The 20,000-nt window shown below is 41.1% G+C and overlaps 1 protein-coding gene across 1 annotated transcript in view; it reads right to left on the bottom strand.

Moving 5' to 3' along the window:
- The window catches only part of LOC127001913 (putative neural-cadherin 2), a 164,488-nt gene that overhangs the window by 101,907 nt on the left and 42,581 nt on the right, over positions 1 to 20,000 (bottom strand). The window contains exon 2 of the mRNA XM_050867152.1: positions 9,350 to 9,415. Within this exon, the coding sequence (XP_050723109.1) occupies positions 9,350 to 9,407 (58 nt within the window). The 5' untranslated portion in view covers positions 9,408 to 9,415. The remainder of the gene's footprint in view (positions 1 to 9,349; positions 9,416 to 20,000) is intronic.

Raw genomic sequence — 20,000 nt, forward strand, 5'->3', positions numbered from 1 at the left:
CCACTTTATTTCTTCTCCTTGTTTACCTTTATTATTTCTCATCTGATATAATTATTTCTCGACTTTGTGATGGAGGGAAGTTTTGGATGTCTCTGAATATTTTCGTCGCTCATTTTCTTTTCCTCCTGTTTCTTTCTCCTCCATTGTTTTCTCTTGCTCTTGTTAGGAATCTGCTTGCTTTTTATATTCTCTTCAAACTCTATTATGCTGTCAAATTTGTAGTTTTCATGGTGAAACGAGATACAGAAGAAATTGAGAGAAAATTAATATCGTCACCTTCGTAAGCAAAGCGCCTAAGTCATTATTTTCTATTTTACAGGAAATCAGAAAAGAACTGTCATCATCTCATTTGGCTTAATATTTAGGCAGAAATGAAAAGGCCAATTCTAGAACACTCAAACCCTGAATAACTAAGGCAACTATACAAAAACGGACGTCAAGTGTAAAAAATTGATGTAGACAAAACCCTGGAAATCGCTGAAAAATGACTTAGGCGATTATTTTATGAGGATAACAAATATGTACCTTAAGAAGTCCCTCAATAAGAAGCAAAAATAATAAAATTACCATGTTATTATTTTTCTTGTGGACTTATAAGATTATTACCTGGATCTTTCACCTTCGTGTAGCAAAGTAATATTCAACATTTGTAGTCTCTCAGTGTCTTTGGAATATATTTTAGCATTCCTCTTTAGCGTTATTTTGTTCCTGTTAATGGAGAAGCGTAGTGGAGTCACATTTCTTATTGTTTGTTCAGCGCTTGGTATATTTTTCTTATTGTGGTTAAAAAAAAAAGTAATAACGCATTTGAAATTTCTTAATGTAACAGCCAAAGCATTACTCCGACCTTCGCAATGGATCCCAAAATAGTTAACGTCCTTGATATAAGGTTTACTTTATTTTAGCATTGTAACAACTTTTACATAGCATTATTTTTTTTGTGTATTTATATTTTACGTGTCCGTCTCCGTTTGGCGACATACAACACCTAACTAGCAAACCCTTCTGAAGACTTTCCTTTTCCCTTCTCTACTCCTGCGCTCTGTAGACTACCTCTCATACCAAGAAAAGACCAATTTTTCTTTTAGAAGGACGTGGTTTCTAATCTAGTACCGACCCATTCCTCGCAGTGATAAAACATCGGCGGGAAGAGATAAGGCCAGAACCAGCGTTGTCAAATTATCGTACTCATCGCATTGCTTTTTCGTAGTTTCTGACCAATAACTATAGCAAAAAGAAACAAACAAACATCAATAAATAGGAGTTTTAACGCTAACTTCAATTTTCTATCGTTATTTGTGTAGGTACGAGAGTTTGAGGCTTAAAAGTAATAAAGACGAAGTGGTGAATACGATAATCTGGCAACGCTGGTCGGAACACAGACCCCCCCAAGAGTTGCAGTACCTCCTTAGTTTGCTATCTACTTTATTCTCGCCTCCTCATCCGCGGTTCATTTCTTCCACTGATTGATTCTCCTCTGAGGCTCGTTCCACCTTTGCCTGGATAGACATTGTATGGACGATAAGAGATCAGGACGCCGACAGATCTCAGAGTAATGGCACATTCCATCTATCCTCTCCCCTTTATTTCCTCTTCCTCAGCAAATCCTTTTCTCTCACTGTCTGGCTTCACCTCCTGCCCGTTCCCTCCATCTCCCCGCACCAGCATGTCAGTCATTTTCTTTCTCATTCTGCTCATTCTATTTACTTATGCATCTTCCCGTGTTTGGTGCTGACTGTAGCGGCGGGAAATTCAAAAGAAAGAAAATACTGGAAAGACGAATACGAGTCTTGAAACAAACACTTATTTCTTTGGCTTTTCTCTTTATTCCCCGCCTTCCAAGGAGCGAGGAGGGCCGTATCGTTTTCGTCGTGGTATATATAACAGGGAAAGCCTAGTAGTCAACACATACAGCAATCAGTCCCTCACGCCCGAGGGACAAAACCGCCGGGAGGCAATCAGGTGAGTCGCTCAAAGTGGCGAGGTGAGTGGCCTTACATACTTTTTCTTTCCCTCATAAACCATACAACGAAGAACAAAGTTTATATATATATATACACACACACACACACACACACACACACACACACACACACACACACACACACACACACAAAGCAAAAACAAGTCTCTCTTAGTCAGAGGACGACACCTGCTGTACTCGTAGGTGGTGTGTTTCTCACCGTCGTTGACGCCAGCGTGTGTGGCTGTGCAGACCAACCCTCGATCCACAAACTTGGCCACACTGTCGGCATGTCGGGTCCGGATTTGCTGGGAGGAGTATATTTTGGTTGTGCCGCCGCTGTTTGCTCTCTTCTCTGGCCATGTTCCTTACTTGTTCAAGATGATTACATCATTCACTGCAGAGGGCTTGCAACTGTTTTCTGTCCAAGGCATTGGTCTCAAGATCTCTGGGCAAGATGTTGCATTTCTTCATAGATGTTCTAATTTGAACATTTTATCTCTTCTTCTGTCCCTGAGGGTTGCGGCGCGCTTCAGGGACTTGGCCAAACAATACCTGGCAAGGAAGACCATGCGCAGGCATCCGGAACACATGTCCAATCCATCTCAGCTGCTTTTTAGCTAACGTGGCCTCTGTACTGGTTGTCGCCGCCCTCTGGAGGATTTGTGAATGAGGTAGTTTAGCCTGCCATCTGAGTCCAAGGATGCGCTGCACGCATCGGATGTAGAACGGCTCGAGCTGTTTTATGTGACGCTGGTAGGCGATCCAGGATTCAGCACCAAATAAGAGGGTGGAGAGGGAAACAGCCGCATACATTATACCTTTGTCTTATTTTCAAGTAAGTGTTTACGGAGACGCAGTTTCTACGACGTCCAGAAACAGGCTGACGCACGGTTGATTCGCGATAGAACTTCTTCATCAGGGTTTATCTGTGAGCACACTTCCAAGGGAGGTAAAACTCTTCACCTGTATCACGTTCTCGCCATTATCTGAAATGCAAGAGGCTCTGCTGGATAGTTTCTCTGAGATATTATTTCTGTTTTGTTGACATTTATTTGAAACTCCAGCGCACGATACATATTGGAGATGATAGTGAAGCATCGACGATCAATTTCGCGACTACCTCGACTGTTTCCATTTATATTCCGATAGTTTCCGCAAAAAGACTAAACGCTTTTTCGAAAACACCGATCGTTTTCGCGAAAAGCCCCCCGTATAACGAAAACCCCAGTTGTTTTCTCGACCGTTTCAGGGAAAATTGTAATCGTTTTCTCGAAAAATCAGACCGTTTTCACGAAAACCACAACCGTTTAGACGAAAAACCCGACTGTTTCCAGGAAAACCCCGACCGTTTAAATAAAAATCACGACCATTTCCACGAAAACCCCGACCGTTTTCGCGAAAATTGATCAATTTCGCAAAAAAAACTCGATCGTTTCTACGAAAACCTCGATCGTTTTTGCGAATATCCTTATCGTTTACACGAAAACTCAGATCGTTTCCAGGAAAATCCCAACTGTTTCCGAAAATCAAACTATAGTTTCCACGAAAAACAATATCGTTTTTGCAAAATCTCGGATCGTTTCCATGAAAATCCTGATCGATTTCACGAAAACCTTTACCGTTTTCGCGAAAAGACCGTCACTTTCCACTAAATTCTCCATCGTGTACCCCAAAACGACGACAGCTTTCGCAAAAACACTAAAAAAACTAATGAAGTAATTTCACACACACACACACACAAAAAAAAAAGGACACATACAGAATATACACACCTACTCCCCATATATATATATATATATATATATATATATATATATATATATATATATATATATATATATATATATATATATATATATATATATATATATATATATATATATATAGTGAAGGATGGTTAACATTTTAAGTATGAATGTTTGAGATGGTATGTATGCATTCTACTGTTCCTTATATATTTTTTAATAAACCGTGAACCGTCCTCTTATTGGTAACATGCATCTCCCTCCTCCGTTTTTCTTTATTTATAACATTAAATTGAATTATTAACCAGGATAAATTTCTAACCATGGACGATGGACAGTTGTTAAAAACAAAGGAAGAATCGAGTTAGATGTTAACGCTTATAAATGTCTTGAGAATGATTATTAAGGGAAAGGATACGTAAAATTACGGAAAAGCCTGATAAGGCCTAACTGACCAAGAGGAAGGTATGCTCGCAAGAAGAGGAGAAAAGGAAAGTTTTAAATAAAGTGATGAGTCTGAATAAAAAAATGCCGAGGAAAATCTTAAATGGTTAATATATTGAGAAATAACAAAAATTCAAAGGCAAGAGTGACTTCAAATTACGTCAAAATGAGTCTTACACATATTTAATAGAGGGAAAGCACAACGAAGTCGACGAATTCAACAAAAAAAAACAGTATACCAATGAAAAAGAACTTCAAAGAAATTAAAACGTAACTGACACTTTAGTGTAATATAAAATGACTCTTTTTCACATTCAGAAATTGATAGAAATAGAAGTAGATAAAAATATAGAAAAAAAATAGAGAACGAGACGGACGGTGTGCGATGAAGTCGACGAACAAAACAAGCAGAACGTCCCTGAAAAACAAACCTACAAACAAACAAACAAATATACCATCGATATTACCTACACGCTACAAATGCCCCTTTTCTCAATTTATAAATACCGTTTTTGTACAGCAAAGGAGGCACCTCAAGGGCAAAAAATAAAAGCAGCAACAAATAGGCCGGCCAATCGCTGCTCCAAACTAGAAAAAAAAGAGAGCCCAGAAGAGGTCAAATTATCGTACTCAGCACATTGTATTTACCATTTTTAAGCCTCAGAATCTCGTACCAACACAAATAACGATATAAAATTGAAGTTAGCGTTAAAACTATTATATATTGATGTTCATATTATATTTTTTTTGCTATCGTTATTGGTCAGAAACTACGAAAAAGCAATGCGATGTGTACGATAATCTGGCAAGGCTGATGGCGAGGTGTCGATACTCTCTCTTGACTAACGTTTTCCTCTCTTTTCTCTCGCATATTTTCTCACCTACTGGCGGAGTGCAATGATGGCGAATAAAAGAACCGTAACATCACCGCAAAATAACCCTACATACAATAAATAATAAACACTACTTGGATATTCGCTACCTACGACTGCCTTCGTCCGTAGTCTTCCCCCGTCCTGAACCTCCTGACAAATCCTCTTCCTCTTCGGTATACACTTCATCGATCAAGAGGAAGAGGAGGGAGTGGGGAAGGCGAGGGTGGCGGCAGAGGAGAGGGAGGGAAGGTGGAGGAGGAAGAGGTAGAGGAGGAGGAGGAGGAGGAGGAGGAGGAGGAAAAACAGTAAACGCAAGGCAGCATAAAAAAAATAAAAAAGAGGAAGAAAAAAAAGAAAAAGAAAAAGAAGAAGAAGAAGAAGAAGAAGAAAGAAGGAAAGAAAGAAAAAATAAAATAAAAATGAAGAAAAAAAGCAAAAAAAAAAAATGATGAACGGAGAATACAAATTAAAAGAAGAAAAGGGTGAAGGGAAAAAAAAAGTAGGGAAGGAGATTGAAGTTGTTGTTTTTACAGTAAAGGGAAAAAAATGCTCCTAAAAAGTAGTAGATTGAAGGGGAGATTAGATGAAAGAATATGCGAGAGAAAAAGATAGGAAAAAAGTTAAAGAAGGAAGAGTATAAAAAAACAATAAAAAGGGAAAAAAAGAGAAATGGGAGGAACGTAACAGAAAGAGGAGAATAAAAGGAAATACATAAAAATAGAAAAAAAGGGAGGAGGATGTGGAACTAAATCAATGGGAAAAGGTTTAGGAGAAATAGAAGAATAGGTTGAAAATAAAAAAGTTCCGCGAGCAAAATGAGGCGAAAAAAAAGAGAAGAGGAAAATGGGAAAAGAAGAAAGGGTAGGAATGAAAGGATGGAGGAATGAAAGGGGAGGAGGAGGGGAGGGAAGAGAGAAAAGGAGGTGTCAGAGAGAGAGAGAGAGAGAGAGAGAGAGAGAGAGAGAGAGAGAGAGAGAGAGAGAGAGAGAGAGAGAGAGAGAGAGAGAGAGAGAGAGAGAGTGGGGGGAGGGGATCACAATACATACAAAGCACATAAAAAAAAGATATACGCATTCTTATACAATAGAAAAATAGATATAAACTAATACAATTCTCAATCGATCATTTAAATATATAAGAACTACTACTGCTACTACTACTTCTACTACTGCTACTACTACTACTACTACTACTATTAGGAAGAACGAGAAAAAAAGAATATTAATAAAAAGAAGAACAGGTTGAATACAATTAGTTACTATTACAACTGTTATTACTTCGACTATTACTTACACCGCGTCATTAACTATTGTTCATAAACCCATAAAAACAAATAAATCTCAAATATAAATAAATTCTTACCACCTGAGTCACCAGATAAGTTTTCCTTGGCTTCCCCTGCATAGGAGTGAGATAGAAAACGAAAATGTCTACCAAAAAGAACGTATCTTTAAGGTGTACCCAACTAGTTTCAAATACCAGACAAAACTAAATAAAGAAAAATTACATTCCTGAAACGACGTAACATGGGGTTTATATTGCTCCTCAGTCTCCTCTTTAGGCTCCCCATTCTTCTCCCCCTCTTCTTCTACCTCCTCCTCTTTCTCTTCTTTCCTATAATGATTTCAGTCTCCTCTTGTTCCCCTTCTCCTTGGCCTTTTCAATCTCCTTCTCCTGTTTCCTCTTGTTCCCCTTCTCCTTCTCGTCCTTTTCAATCTCCTTCTTCTGTTTCCTCTTGTTCCCCCTTCTCCTTCTCGTCCTTCTCAATCTCCTTCTTCTGTTTCCTCTTGTTCCCCTTCTCCTTCTCGTCCTTTTCAATCTCCTTCTCCTGTTTCCTCTTGTTCCCCTTCTCCTTCTCGTCCTTTTCAATCTCCTTCTCCTGTTTCCTCTTGTTCCCCTTCTCCTTCTCGTCCTTTTCAATCTCCTTCTCCTGTTTCCTCTTGTTCCCCTTCTCCTTCTCGTCCTTTTCAATCTCCTTCTCCTGTTTCCTCTTGTTCCCCTTCTCCTTGGCCTTTTCAATCTCCTTCTCCTGTTTCCTCTTGTTCCCCTTCTCCTTCTCGTCCTTTTCAATCTCCTTCTCCTGTATCCTCTTGTTCCCCTTCTCCTTCTCGTCCTTTTCAATCTCCTTCTCCTGTTTCCTCTTGTTCCCCTTCTCCTTCTCGTCCTTTTCAATCTCCTTCTCCTGTTTCCTCTTGTTCCCCCTTCTCCTTCTCGTCCTTTTCAATCTCCTTCTCCTGTTTCCTCTTGTTCCCCTTCTCCTTCTCGTCCTTTTCAATCTCCTTCTCCTGTTTCCTCTTGTTCCCCTTCTCCTTCTCGTCCTTTTCAATCTCCTTCTCCTGTTTCCTCTTGTTCCCCTTCTCCTTCTCGTCCTTTTCAATCTCCTTCTCCTGTTTCCTCTTGTTCCCCTTCTCCTTCTCGTCCTTTTCAATCTCCTTCTCCTGTTTCCTCTTGTTCCCCTTCTCCTTCTCGTCCTTTTCAATCTCCTTCTCCTGTTTCCTCTTGTTCCCCTTCTCCTTCTCGTCCTTTTCAATCTCCTTCTCCTGTTTCCTCTTGTTCCCCTTCTCCTTCTCGTCCTTTTCAATCTCCTTCTCCTGTTTCCTCTTGTTCCCCTTCTCCTTCTCGTCCTTTTCAATCTCCTTCTCCTGTATCCTCTTGTTCCCCTTCTCCTTCTCGTCCTTTTCAATCTCCTTCTCCTGTATCCTCTTGTTCCCCTTCCTTCTCGTCCTTTTCACTCTCCTTCTCCTGTTTCCTCCTGGTCCCCTTCTCCTTCTCGTCCTTGTCAATCTCCTTCTCCTGGATCCTCTTGTTCCCCTTCTACTTCTCGTCCTTTTCAATCTCCTTCTCCTGTTTCCTCTTGTTCCCTTCTCCTTCTCGTCCTTTTCAATCTCCTTCTCCTGTATCCTCTTTCCCCTTCTCCTTCTCGTCCTTTTCAATCTCCTTCTTCTGTTTCCTCTTGTTCCCTTCCTTCTCGTCCTTTTCAATCTCCTTCTCCTGTTTCCTCTTGTTCCCCTTCTCCTTCTCGTCCTTTTCAATCTCCTTCTCCTGTATCCTCTTGTTCCCCCTTCTCCTTCTCGTCCTTTTCAATCTCCTTCTTCTGTTTCCTCTTGTTCCCCTTCTCCTTCTCGTCCTTTTCAATCTCCTTCTTCTGTTTCCTCTTGTTCCTCTTCTCCTTCTCGTCCTTTTGAATCTCCTTCTCCTGTTTCCTCTTGTTCCCCTTCTCCTTCTCGTCCTTTTCAATCTCCTTCTCCTGTTTCCTCTTGTTCCCCTTCTCCTTGGCCTTTTCAATCTCCTTCTCCTGTTTCCTCTTGTTCCCCCTTCTCCTTCTCGTCCTTTTCAATCTCCTTCTGTTTCCCTTTTTTTTTTGTATCATCACACCAATACCGCCAAAAAAACAACAACAATAAACTAGTACATAAATATATTAGTCCACATACATTTTCTCTTCCTACACGACTATCTAACCCATTGTGCCTCTTCAGTCCTCTTCTCCCTTGCTTCTCCTATCTACACTTCACACGACATTCTCTTCTATGCCTTTCCTTTTTTTTCCTTCTCTCTTACCTCCTCCTCCTCCTCCTCCTCCTACACCTCACACTTCTTTTTTCCTTTCGGCCTCTCTTTTTCTACTCTCAAATCCTTTCTTTGTTCCTCTCCACTTCACTCTAGAATCTTCATCCATCTACCTCTACCTTTTTCTTCATCTCACACCTATTCTTTTCTTTCACCTCCTCCTCCTCCTCCTCCTCCTCCTCCTCCTCCTCCTCTTCTTTACGGCTACCTCCTACACATCCCAAATCGTCAATTCCCATTTCAAGAGTTAGCAAACAGGCTTTGGAATACAGTAACCTTCATATTACGAGAACCATTACGATCATCACACACACACACACACACACACACACACACACACACACACACACACACACACACACACACACACACCACTCCAGCAGCAGAAACCAGTAAATATCAGTAGATATCTCGCCTCTGCCTGTCACCTGTCAGATTAAGGTTCCAATTACTCCCAGACCACTAAAAGTTTTTTCTCTGACAAGAGAGGTTATTGTCCCCCGTTGAGGAATGGAAGGTGTGGGGAGAGAGCCCAGCACTACAAATAGATCGGACATTTGAGCTCAAAATAAAGCTCTCCAGGAGGGTGCTTGCTGGCCGTCACAAGTCGAGCACGTGATCCGACCGTGGGTGAGTAAATGACAGAAACACGTACACAGGCCTGCCAAGCGCCCGTGCATTGTTTCAAAGATGCCATGAATCAGTTACACGGGCAAGGCAGGAGCAGGAACAGGAGCCTGGTGACCTACCGTTGGTGAGCTGCTCGCCGAGAGGGATGAGGAGGGGCACCAGCACGTTGACAGCCATGGCCACACCTGCCGGGGAGAGGGTAGTTGTTGTTGTTGTTATTATTGTTGTTGTTGTTGTTGTTGTTGTTGTAGTAATAGTAGTAGTAGTAGTAGTAGTAGTAGTAGTAGTAGTAGTAGTAGTAGTAGTAGTAGTTGTAGTAGTAGTAGTTGTAGTAGTAGTAGTAGTAGTAGTAGTAGTAGTAGTAGTAGTAGTAAACTATGCCATGACATGCAAGAGAGGAGGTTTCGTCTGCATGAGACATGATGAAGTAAGAGACGTAACAGCTCAAATGCTGAAAGAAGTCTGTCACGACGTGACTGTGGAACCCATGCTGCTCTCTCTGCAAGGCGAACACCTCGCCAAACGCACCGCTAATGTTTCGAACGAAGCATGAGTGGATGTTAGCGCCAGAGGGTTTTAGACTCGTGGACAAAGGGCATACTTTGACATAAGGATCTTTGATCCCATGGCCCATTGCCACAGAGACCTGACCCTTGATGCAGCCCACAGAAGAAACGAACAAGAGAAGAACAAAGCATATGAAGAAAGAATACAGAATGTGGACCAGGGCTCCTTCACCCCATTAGTATTCACGACGGCAGGAGGGATGGGACCAAGGGCGCAGAGCTTCTACGCAAGACTCGCCGAAACACTCGCGGATAAGAAACAACAGCCAAGAAGCAGTGTGGTCGCCTGGATGAGATGCAGGCTGTCCTCCCTCCTGAGGTCAGCCTTGGTCTGCCTGAGAGGAACCAGGTCACCTGCACACAAAACCACCCACATTGCCGACCTGAACTTTGAGGCGACGGTGGTTGATAGTCGTATCAACCACAAGCTCTGTTAGCTTACGAATATGTTTATTAAGGTTTGTAATACTAAATAAAGATGGTTGTCGGCCACAGTCATTGGCGGGGTGGGGCCAATGAATTGCTTTGTGAAAGGATATGAGAAAAGATATCGCTCACAACGCAACTCTAATGGATGGAGGCCCGTTCAATAAAAAAAGTAGTAGTAGTAGTAGTAGTAACAGTTGTAGCAGTGGTAGTAGCACATTGTACTACTACTACTACTACTACTCCGACGACGACTTCACTTTTTACTACAACAATACCTACAACACACACACACACACACACACACACACACACACACACACACACACACACGCGCACCTTCACCACTTTTATACATCCTGTGCGGGTCGATTTTAACGCGTGTAAAAAGTGGGTTCAGGAAGACCGTCGCCATCGCTGCTACGTAACTCTCGCTCCTTTGCCGCCGTTGCTGCGTCCGTTTTGTCCATAAAGAAATGATTTGTCTTTTTTTATTACTTTACCTTACATATTTTTTCTTAGCCACATTTTGCCTTTTACTTCATTATTATTTTTCACACCTTTCTTGCTTTTTTTCCTTAGCTTTCCTCTCTTTTTTTTCCTTTAAGGTCTGTTTGTTTGTCTGTCTGCCATTCCTTCGTTCTTATTTTCTCTATTCCTTTTTTCTGTCTATTTCTTTACTTCATTCTATTCATTCTATTCATTCTATTCATTCTCTATTTCTTTTCGTCAGTATCTGTTTGCACTCTGTTGGCTTTTTATTCCGAGGCATTGGGGTGGAGAGGAGGGGATAAAATAACGAAGGAGAGAAGGAAAGATAAACGAGGAGAAAGCAAAGGGAACGGAAGAATGTGGAGAAGGAGAAAGAGACATTGAAAGCCGAGGGGGAAAGGAAAGTAGATGAAAGGAAAGAAAAATTAAAGAAAAATAAATAAAAGGCAAAAACAGCAAGAGGAGAAAATGGAGGGAACAGAATCTGAAGACAGAGGGGCCACAAACGAGAGGAAAGCTAAGGAAAAGATATTTGAGGAAAGGAGAAATCGTAGAGCAGAACAGAGGGAAGGAAGATAAAAGTAAGAATGAGAAGTTGGCGAACAGAAGAAATGGATAGAAAAGAAACTGGAGGAAACGAGAAAATGGAGAAGAGAAGAAATGGAAGGACGAGATATTTGAGAAAAGGAAATGACGAGTAAGAAAAGAGAGAAACTGAAATTTGAGGGAAAAAATATTCGGGAAAACTTAAGAAAGGAAAAGAAGATATGGCGATAGGAGAAGCCCCCCCCAAAAAGAAATCAGGAACGAGGAAAACATCTTTGTTGTATGTAAAAATGTAAGATAAGTTGTTACATGTAAAGAAGTGCATGTATAGCTTTCTGTGTAGAGGGTTTTGAACATCTTATTAATTAGAAAAAAATAATAGGATGAATAAAATGAAGCAGCGTTTAACTAAGAATACATATCGCCCATAATCCTGGCTGACATAGTATTCTCAAGATGGCGCCATTATTTTCGATTCCGTTTTGAAGTATTAGTGGTCCGACAACAACGTAGGGGCAGTTTTTTTTCTATATGGTCGCCCAAAGTTATTCATTGTTTCATTCTAATTTTCGACATCCTTCACTTTTTTTTTATAGCAAAGGAGACAGCACAAGGGCACACAAAAAAAGGAAACGATAATAAAAAAAAGCCCGCTACTCGCTGCTCCTATAAAGAATCCAAAGAGGTGGCAGAAAGGGGGGTCAATTACGAGAGTTCATACGTGAGATTTTGAAGGTTAATCTACTTGTTACATTCATCTGAGGAGGTTGTCTTATGTATCTAATGACTATATGCAGTTTTATTTTTAGATATTTAGGTAACGGAAACAGACGAGAAACAGACAGACAGACGGTAACGATGAAAACGCTATCGCCCCACTCGTTATGTGGAGGCGGGTGATACTAAAGAGAAAATATTAAAACGTGAGATGTGAGGGAGGATCAGAAGCAGGGCCAACAGAAAAAAGATCGCAGGTTATATTGAGGAGAATTGGAGCACAAGGGATGTAGCGACGGAGGGAGGCGGGAAAGGAACGTGAAGTGGAAGGAAAATATCGAGGAGCGAGGATGGCAGAAAATATGACGAGAGGGGGAAAGGAAGGAGAATTTAAGGAAGCTTATTTTTATGTGCCTTGAAGAATACGACGAGGGTGATGGCAAGGCAAGGAAAGTAAAAGTAAGAATGAAAAGTTGGCGAATACAAGAAATGGACAGAAATTGGAGGAAAAGAGAAGCTGAAGAGGAGAAGAAATGGAAGCAATACGATGTTCCCTGGAAACATGGAAACATGGAAACGCAGGCAACAGAAAGCCTATTGGCTCATTACGAGGTTGCCCGCTTTGGTGATTTAATCTGCTCGACAGCCTGGGGCCTGGGGAGCAGATGAAAGCACCTCGACATTGAGGAACAGATGAAAGCACCTCGATATTGAGGAGCAGATGAAAGCAACTCAATATTCAGTTTACTCCCGACGCAGCGAAGTGACGGTCGATTCTATATTTGAAGGAGTTGATAGTATTCGCATTTACTACTTCTGAAGGAAGATTGTTCCAGTGACGGATGACTCGGTTTGAAAAGAAACTCCTTCCGATGTCTGTGTTACATCGACTAGACTGAATGGGTAAACCGTTATTTCTAGTTCTTAGGTTGGTTTGCAATTCAAAGAAATTGGAGTAATCGACGTTATTGAATTTTTTCATATACTTGAAGACTTGAATCATATCTCCTCGTAGGCGTCTTTTTTCTAATGTAAAGAGATTGAGTCGCTTGAGTCGTTCCTCGTACGGTTGAGCCCTTAAGGTTGGTATCATTTTCGTGGCGCGTCGTTGAATCCTTTCCAGTAAATCAATGTCCTTTCTGTAATTAGGAGACCAGAACTGTACTGCATACTCGAGGTGCGGTCTTACCATGGAATTATGCAAGGATAGCATCACGTCTGGCGTTTTACACTCGAAGTTCCTCGCTATGAACCCGAGCATAGTGTTGGCTTTGTTGTATGCTTTTTTACAGTGATTCGCGTGTTTCAGGTCACTGCTGATAGTGACTCCAAGATCCTTTTCCTCCTGCATCGCTTGCAGAGGTCTCCCATTCATGATGTATGTGTGGTTACTATTTCTGGACCCAATGTGCATGACTTTGCATTTGTCAACATTAAAGGACATTTGCCATTTTTCCGACCATTCGATAATGTGATTGAGGTCTTTCTGAATGATTTCGCAGTCGGTCTTTGTGAGGGCCTTTCCCCCCACCTTAGTGTCATCAGCAAATTTCGATATTGTGGATTTCAGTCCTGATTCGAGATCGTTGATATATATGATGAAGAGAATGGGTCCAAGCACTGACCCTTGAGGCACTCCACTAGTGACTGGAAGCCAATCGGAAGGCTGTCCGTTGAGTAGTACTCGTTGTTTTCTGTCAGTGAGCCAATCTCTTATCCACGCGATCAGATTGGCTCCAATGCCCGCCGAGTGCAGTTTCTTAAGGAGTCGCTCGTGCGGTACCTTGTCGAAGGCTTTCTGAAAGTCCAGGTATATAACTTCACTGGGGATGTGGGCATCCCAGTTCTTATATATTCCTTGGAAGAAGACTAATAAATTTGTTAGGCAGGAGCGCTTGTTTCTGAAGCCATGCTGGGTGTCGGAGATTACATTATTGTCTTCTAGAAACTTAACAAGTTTGTCTCTAATAATCTTTTCGAGTATTTTTCCTGCCACTGATGTCAAACTTATGGGCCTGTAGTTTAATGCAACGCTTTTGTCTCCTTTTTTGAAAATTGGTGTTACGTTCGCCATCTTCCAGTCTTCCGGGACCTTTTTCAATTGAACAGAATGGTTGAATATGTTAGTGAGTGGCTGAAGTATTTGTTGTTTAAGCTCTTTTAATAATCGCGGGAACAAACCGTCAGGTCCTGTTGACTTGTTCGTGTCGAGTTTATCCAAATACTCTTTCACTTCTTGGTCGCATATTGAGTCAATTATCAGGGGCGTGATTCCCCTCGGCGGGTCAGTTATGCACAAAGCAATAAAACTCTGATTACATTGTGAACAGCATTGCATTTCGTTCGTTAAAGTAAGAAAGACTGCTGGAAAATACAACGTCCTTCCTTCCTTCATTTATCTGTAAAGCAATTATGTTGATGGAAAAGTAACAAGGACTCCACTCTTACTAAGGAAAACACAGAGCACAGAACCAACAGAAACTAAATTTTGAAAGAGAAACAGAAACTTGATGGCTGCAGATTAGGAAACACGATAAACAACAACAACAGCAACAAAAATATACACATACACACACAGATACACACAAGCAACAAATAAATCAAATGTGTAAGGCTTAGGCATGTCGTACCTCCCTTAAACCAAGAATAAACCTTAAACCTTAAAGTATGGCTGGAGTTACATAATCTTAAGACAATCCTAACAAAATCATAAAGAGTAGCGGGTGAGGATTAAAGCGAGTGAAAAGACTGTGTTCACGGAGGAGACGTCTCGATGATATTGGTTAAGATAATACACTGAATTCTGCCATCTCAATTAACACAGGACTAATGCAAGGCTATGTAAAGGCTGTTTGAACTCTCCTCACGCCGGCTTAAGTAGAACGTCAACAGACAGGCCGCCAAAGCCACTTCTCGCTCAGGCATCAAGTGTGGCGGGAGGCTTGACTTGGCCTGATGGTGATGTGGGATTCCATTAGTCACGGCTCACGGATGCTAAACATGGATCGACGTGGTGGAGTTTTCTAAGAGCCTCAGTGTCCTCTTACGTTCAGGAGATATACTTATAATGTTACTGGTTATCTATGAGCTTGTTTTGTTATTTTGTCAATGTTCCAAGACGTTTAGGGGAGCTCCGTTTAACATCCTCAGTGGAGCGTCGCTTAAGATATGTTGAGGAAAGGCGCGTGAGAGGTGATTACGGGGCTGGAAGGGGGATGGAGGAGGGAGGAGAGAGGGATGAGTTGTCAGATATTAGACAGGGCTATAATTGGCTGGGTGATGGAGGTGATACAGTGTGTGTGTGTGGAGAGAGAGAGAGAGAGAGAGAGAGAGAGAGAGAGAGAGAGAGAGAGAGAGAGAGAGAGAGAGAGAGAGAGAGAGAGAGAGAGAGAGAGAGAGAGAGAGAGAGAGAGAGAGAGAGTTTCCTAAGAGTCGTGTTGGCAGGTTCTATATATTTTTCAGTCTCCCGTTTCCTCCATTTTCTAGCCATGCAAAAAGAAAGCTAAAAAGACTAGAAGGTTTTGGTTTGTCCATTAAAAAAGAAGAAAAAAATCTCCGCAGTCTTTTACTTCAACTAACACCAAACACACAATGAAAGGATGGCAGAGGAAAGTGTGAAAAGGAAGGGAGTTAATGTCTAGAGTTTCGGTTTTCTTTGATTCACTTTCTCACCGCCTATTCTCTCTGTTTGTCTGTCTCGAATTCTGTCTCTGTCTGTCTGTCTGTCTGTCCCTAATTCTGTTTGTGTCTGTCTGTCTGCCTGTCTAATTCCGTCTCTGTGTCTGTTTATCTGTCTCTAATTCCTTCTGTCTGTCTGTCCCTAATTCTGTTTGTGTCTGTCTGTCTGCCTGCCTGTCTAATTCCGTCTCTGTGTCTGTTTATCTGTCTCTAATTCCTTCTGTCTGTCTGTCTCTAATTCTGCTTGTGTCTGTCTGCCTGTCTAATTCCGTCTCTGTGTCTGTTTATCTGTCTCTAATTCCTTCTGTCTGTCTGTCTCTAATTCTGTTTGTGTCTGTCTGTCTACCTGTCTAATTCCGTCTCTGTGTCTGTTTGTCTATCTGTGGTTTCTGTTCAGTTTTCTTTGCTCCACTTACGCCTTGCACTTACGCCTGTTCTGTCTGTCTGCTGGTCTCTGTCTCTGCCTGTCTGTCTGATTCTGTCTGTCTTTTTGTCCGTCTGTCTGTTCTTTGCTTCACTTTCGCATCATCTATCCTGTCTGTTTGTCTGTCTCTAATTCTGTCTCTCTGTCTTTCTGTATGTTACTTCTGATTGGTTGTTTGTCTGCCTATGTCCGTCTGTCTGTCTCTTTGTCAAGTTGCGCGACCCTTAACTCCTCATCCACTTCTTCCTCCTCCTCCTTCTCTTCCTCCTCCTCCTCCTTCTCAAACCAACCACAATGAGGCACTTGCGGTGTGGGCGTTTCATTGAAAAGTAATGATGTGAGCAAGTTTGAGGATGACAAGTAGACAAGCGAACTAATTGCCGAAAATCAAGACGCAGGGATATTACAAGGTGACATTGGAAAGTTGTATGATTGTTCGGGAAAGGGGCAAATGAAGTTGAATGTCAAGAGATGTGGCATACTGAATGTTGGAGAATATTTATATCCCTTGCATGTAGCTGATCCCATTGCAAACATAATGAGAAAGAAAGAATGAAAGAAGAAAGAAGAAGGAAAGAGAAAATGAGGGAATGATGAAGATAATAAAATATGGAGGAAAAATGGAGGAAAGATAATAAATGAAATAAAAAAAAAAAAAAAAAAAAAATAAAAAAAAAAAAATAAAAAAAAAAAAAAAAAAAAAAAAAAAAATAAATGAAAATAAAAATAGATAAAAAAAGAAATGATAGATAAAAATGAAAATAAAAAGGGAAATGGGATGAAAATATGAAAAAAATTAAGAAAAAATAGATAAAAAAAATAAATAGAACAATGGAGAGGGTAGGAAGGTGACATTCGGAAAGAGGAAAGAATGGAGAGAAAGGAGGGAAATGAGTGGATGGTTTGAGGAGAAAAAATAGAGAAAGGAGGAAAAGGAGGAAAAAGGGGAGGTGGCAAGAGAGAAGAGAAAGGAAGGGAAGGAAAGGAGGGAAAGTAGAAGGCGTGGAGTGAGGAGGGAAGAGGAAAGATGGGAGAGGAATTAGGGAGGTGAAAAGGAAACAGAGGAAAGAATTGAAAGGAGTTGAAAAGGAAAGAGGAAGGAATGGAGGGAAAATGAGCAAGTGGAGAGAATAATGGAAAAACAATGGGATGAAGAGGAAGGAGAAAAAATGGAAGAAGAATGAGGAAAGAAAACGAGACGGTGAGCTGTGAGAGCAAAGATGTGAGGAAAGAAGGAAAAAGGGAAGGAAAGGAAAGAAAGAAGAAAGGAGGGAGAGAAAGGAAGGAAAAGGAGAAGGTGAACTGTGAGAGCAAAGATGTGAGGAGAGAAAGAAAAAGAAGGAAAGGAAAGAAAGAAGAAAGGAGGGAGAGAAAGGAAGAAAACGGAGAAGGTGAACTTTAAAAAGGATATGAAGGAAGGAAAAAAGGGAAGGAAAAGTTAACAAGCAAGTAGAAAGAGAGATAAAGAAGCACAAGAGAGGGAGAGAGAGAAAGAGGAGGAGGAGGAGGAGGAGGAAGAACAGGTGCAAGGGAGGAAGTGCTATTCGATTCTATTACCCCGCCGCCTGAATCTAATACCGACGGCTGTGTCTAGAATATTGCTCGTATGCTCTCCTGAAGGGCCTGTTGCCATTTCGGGGAGGCTAAATTACAGCTTGATAATGGTGATAGGAGTGACTATGGCTTTCCGAACCACATTTTTTTGAAGTAGGGTCGTGTTTGTACAGCACTAAAACTAACTAGACTGGATATATATATTTTTAGAGCAAGGGAGGGGCTTCAAGGGCATTAAACAAGAACTCAACAAAAAGAGTTCGATGGCGCTGCTCAGAATGAAAGAAAAAGAACACGTAGACAAGTAGACAAGTAGATATAGACGTGTTAAGGCATGCACTCAGTAACCAGAGTAAAATAACAGGAAATACATAAGAGATCACTGAAAAATTCGCATCATAATTTAATAGTATGGTTGAATTGATGTGTATATAGAATGGTTCATTAATTTCTACTTTATAACCGAGCTGTTACTCTCTTCTTGGCGCGAGCAGCATTAACGAACTTTTTTTCATTCTTTTGTTTATTTTTTTCCATTGAGCTGCCTACTTCATTGTAAAGACAGAAAAAATAGCCTTGTAAAAGAGATAGAAAGATAGGGACTTTAACTGGAAGAAGAAAAACACTCGATATCGAAAAACAAATACACGAGATATAACATTAAGGATTTCCCATATAATCGACGAGCCTTTGTATAGTAGATAGCAATGGAAATGAGATGAGGGTATTGAAAAAGAAGACTAGATAGAATATAAGGTATACAACAGAAATGACAGCAACTCTTAGAGACGAATATTTACAAGGAAAAGTTGGAAAGTTACGTTTAGTCGGCGCAACATCTGTGGTCATATGCCGGAGAGAGACAGAAGAGGAAGGAATTATAGGAGAAGGGAACATATTCTAGGAGACGGGACACAACCCTCGATTAATACCTGGTACCCATTCACTGCTGGGTGGATAGGGGCGTAGGGTATCGCAAAAGCCGCCCAAATTTTTCCACTCCGCCCGGGAATCGAACCCGGGCTCTCTCGGTTGTGAGCCGAGTGTGCTAACCACTGCACCACGAAGCCCCCATATTTACAAGAAGCTTTGATGATTCTTATTATGGCAAAAGTGATGATGAAGAAAGTTACAGCATGATAGTTAAGAGGATGAGGAGCGAAAAATATGAATTAGAATTATCAAAACTAGAAAGGTTAAAATTTGTGACTCTGATGACTCATTAGGCAGAAGTACAAGGCATTAAGTGGAGAGACTTGAAAATGGATGAAGGGAAAACTATTTAAAATGGGCAAAGAGTAACGACAAAGAATCAGGACATCCGGCTTAAAAGAACAGAACGGTAATTACAAATACGAATTAGAATTTCACAAACGCAACGTGAAAAGAACATTGAGTGAACTATTTAACAAGGAGACAGAGAAGAGGGACATGTCGAGGATTGGTTACGAGGCTTAAGTTTTCAAACACACACACACACAAAAAAACGTAGGTATTAACCCGTCCACTGCGATCGACACGGATTTCACCTTAACTGGTAGCCTCGTAACATATAGTCCCAAGTCTTTCTCTGCCTCTGTGGTGGATAGTGGAGTGTTTCCCACGTGGTACCGGTATGCTGGATTTCCCCTCCTAATGTGCATGACTTTACATTTTTTCTTGATTGAACTGTAGCAGCCACTTGTTGTTCTGTTCCTGTATCTTGGTGATGTCGTGAAGAAATCCGCAGTCAAGGAGTTAAGATGTGCATATGCGTTTTTGTACTGTCTCCATCGATTGTTTTTCCCTTTCAGTACGCAGGAATAGTTCGGGGTCTGGTCAGCCCCGGGCGTCCCACTCACACAGGTCTTGGACAGCGTGTGGAGTCGAAGGCGTTTCACATGATCCTAACCCAATGATGCGTATAAAATTCCGCAGCGAGGTTGCTTCTCTTGGTATCTCTTATCGAAATATTCATGTAGACTCTATTGTGAAGCTGCTAACTACATGCTTCAACCCATCCTGCAATATCGCTGCTTACGACTTTCTACTGTAGCTCATCCCTGTGCTGTCCACGTTTCCAGTGAAAGAGCTGAGTAGTCATTTTTTATTGCATTATATGACAACCTCTGGAACATTTTTTCTTTGTCTGCCTTTTCCTTTTCTTACGAAAAACACTATTAAAAAATGGGACTAACAAGCCACCTCTCTAATCTAAGTTAATGACACTTTTTTATTTCATCGTTTTCTTTTTTGTTGAAGCAACTTTTTCTTGGTTATTTTTCCTGTTTCCCAATGCACTCGACTGCCTCCTTGACGGCAATAAAATGCTCGTTTATGAAGACAGCAACAGGATGAAGTGATTTGCAAGACAGAAATGAAAGTGGA

This window comes from Eriocheir sinensis, chromosome 22, assembly GCF_024679095.1.
Source record: "Eriocheir sinensis breed Jianghai 21 chromosome 22, ASM2467909v1, whole genome shotgun sequence".
NCBI lineage: Eukaryota > Metazoa > Arthropoda > Malacostraca > Decapoda > Varunidae > Eriocheir > Eriocheir sinensis.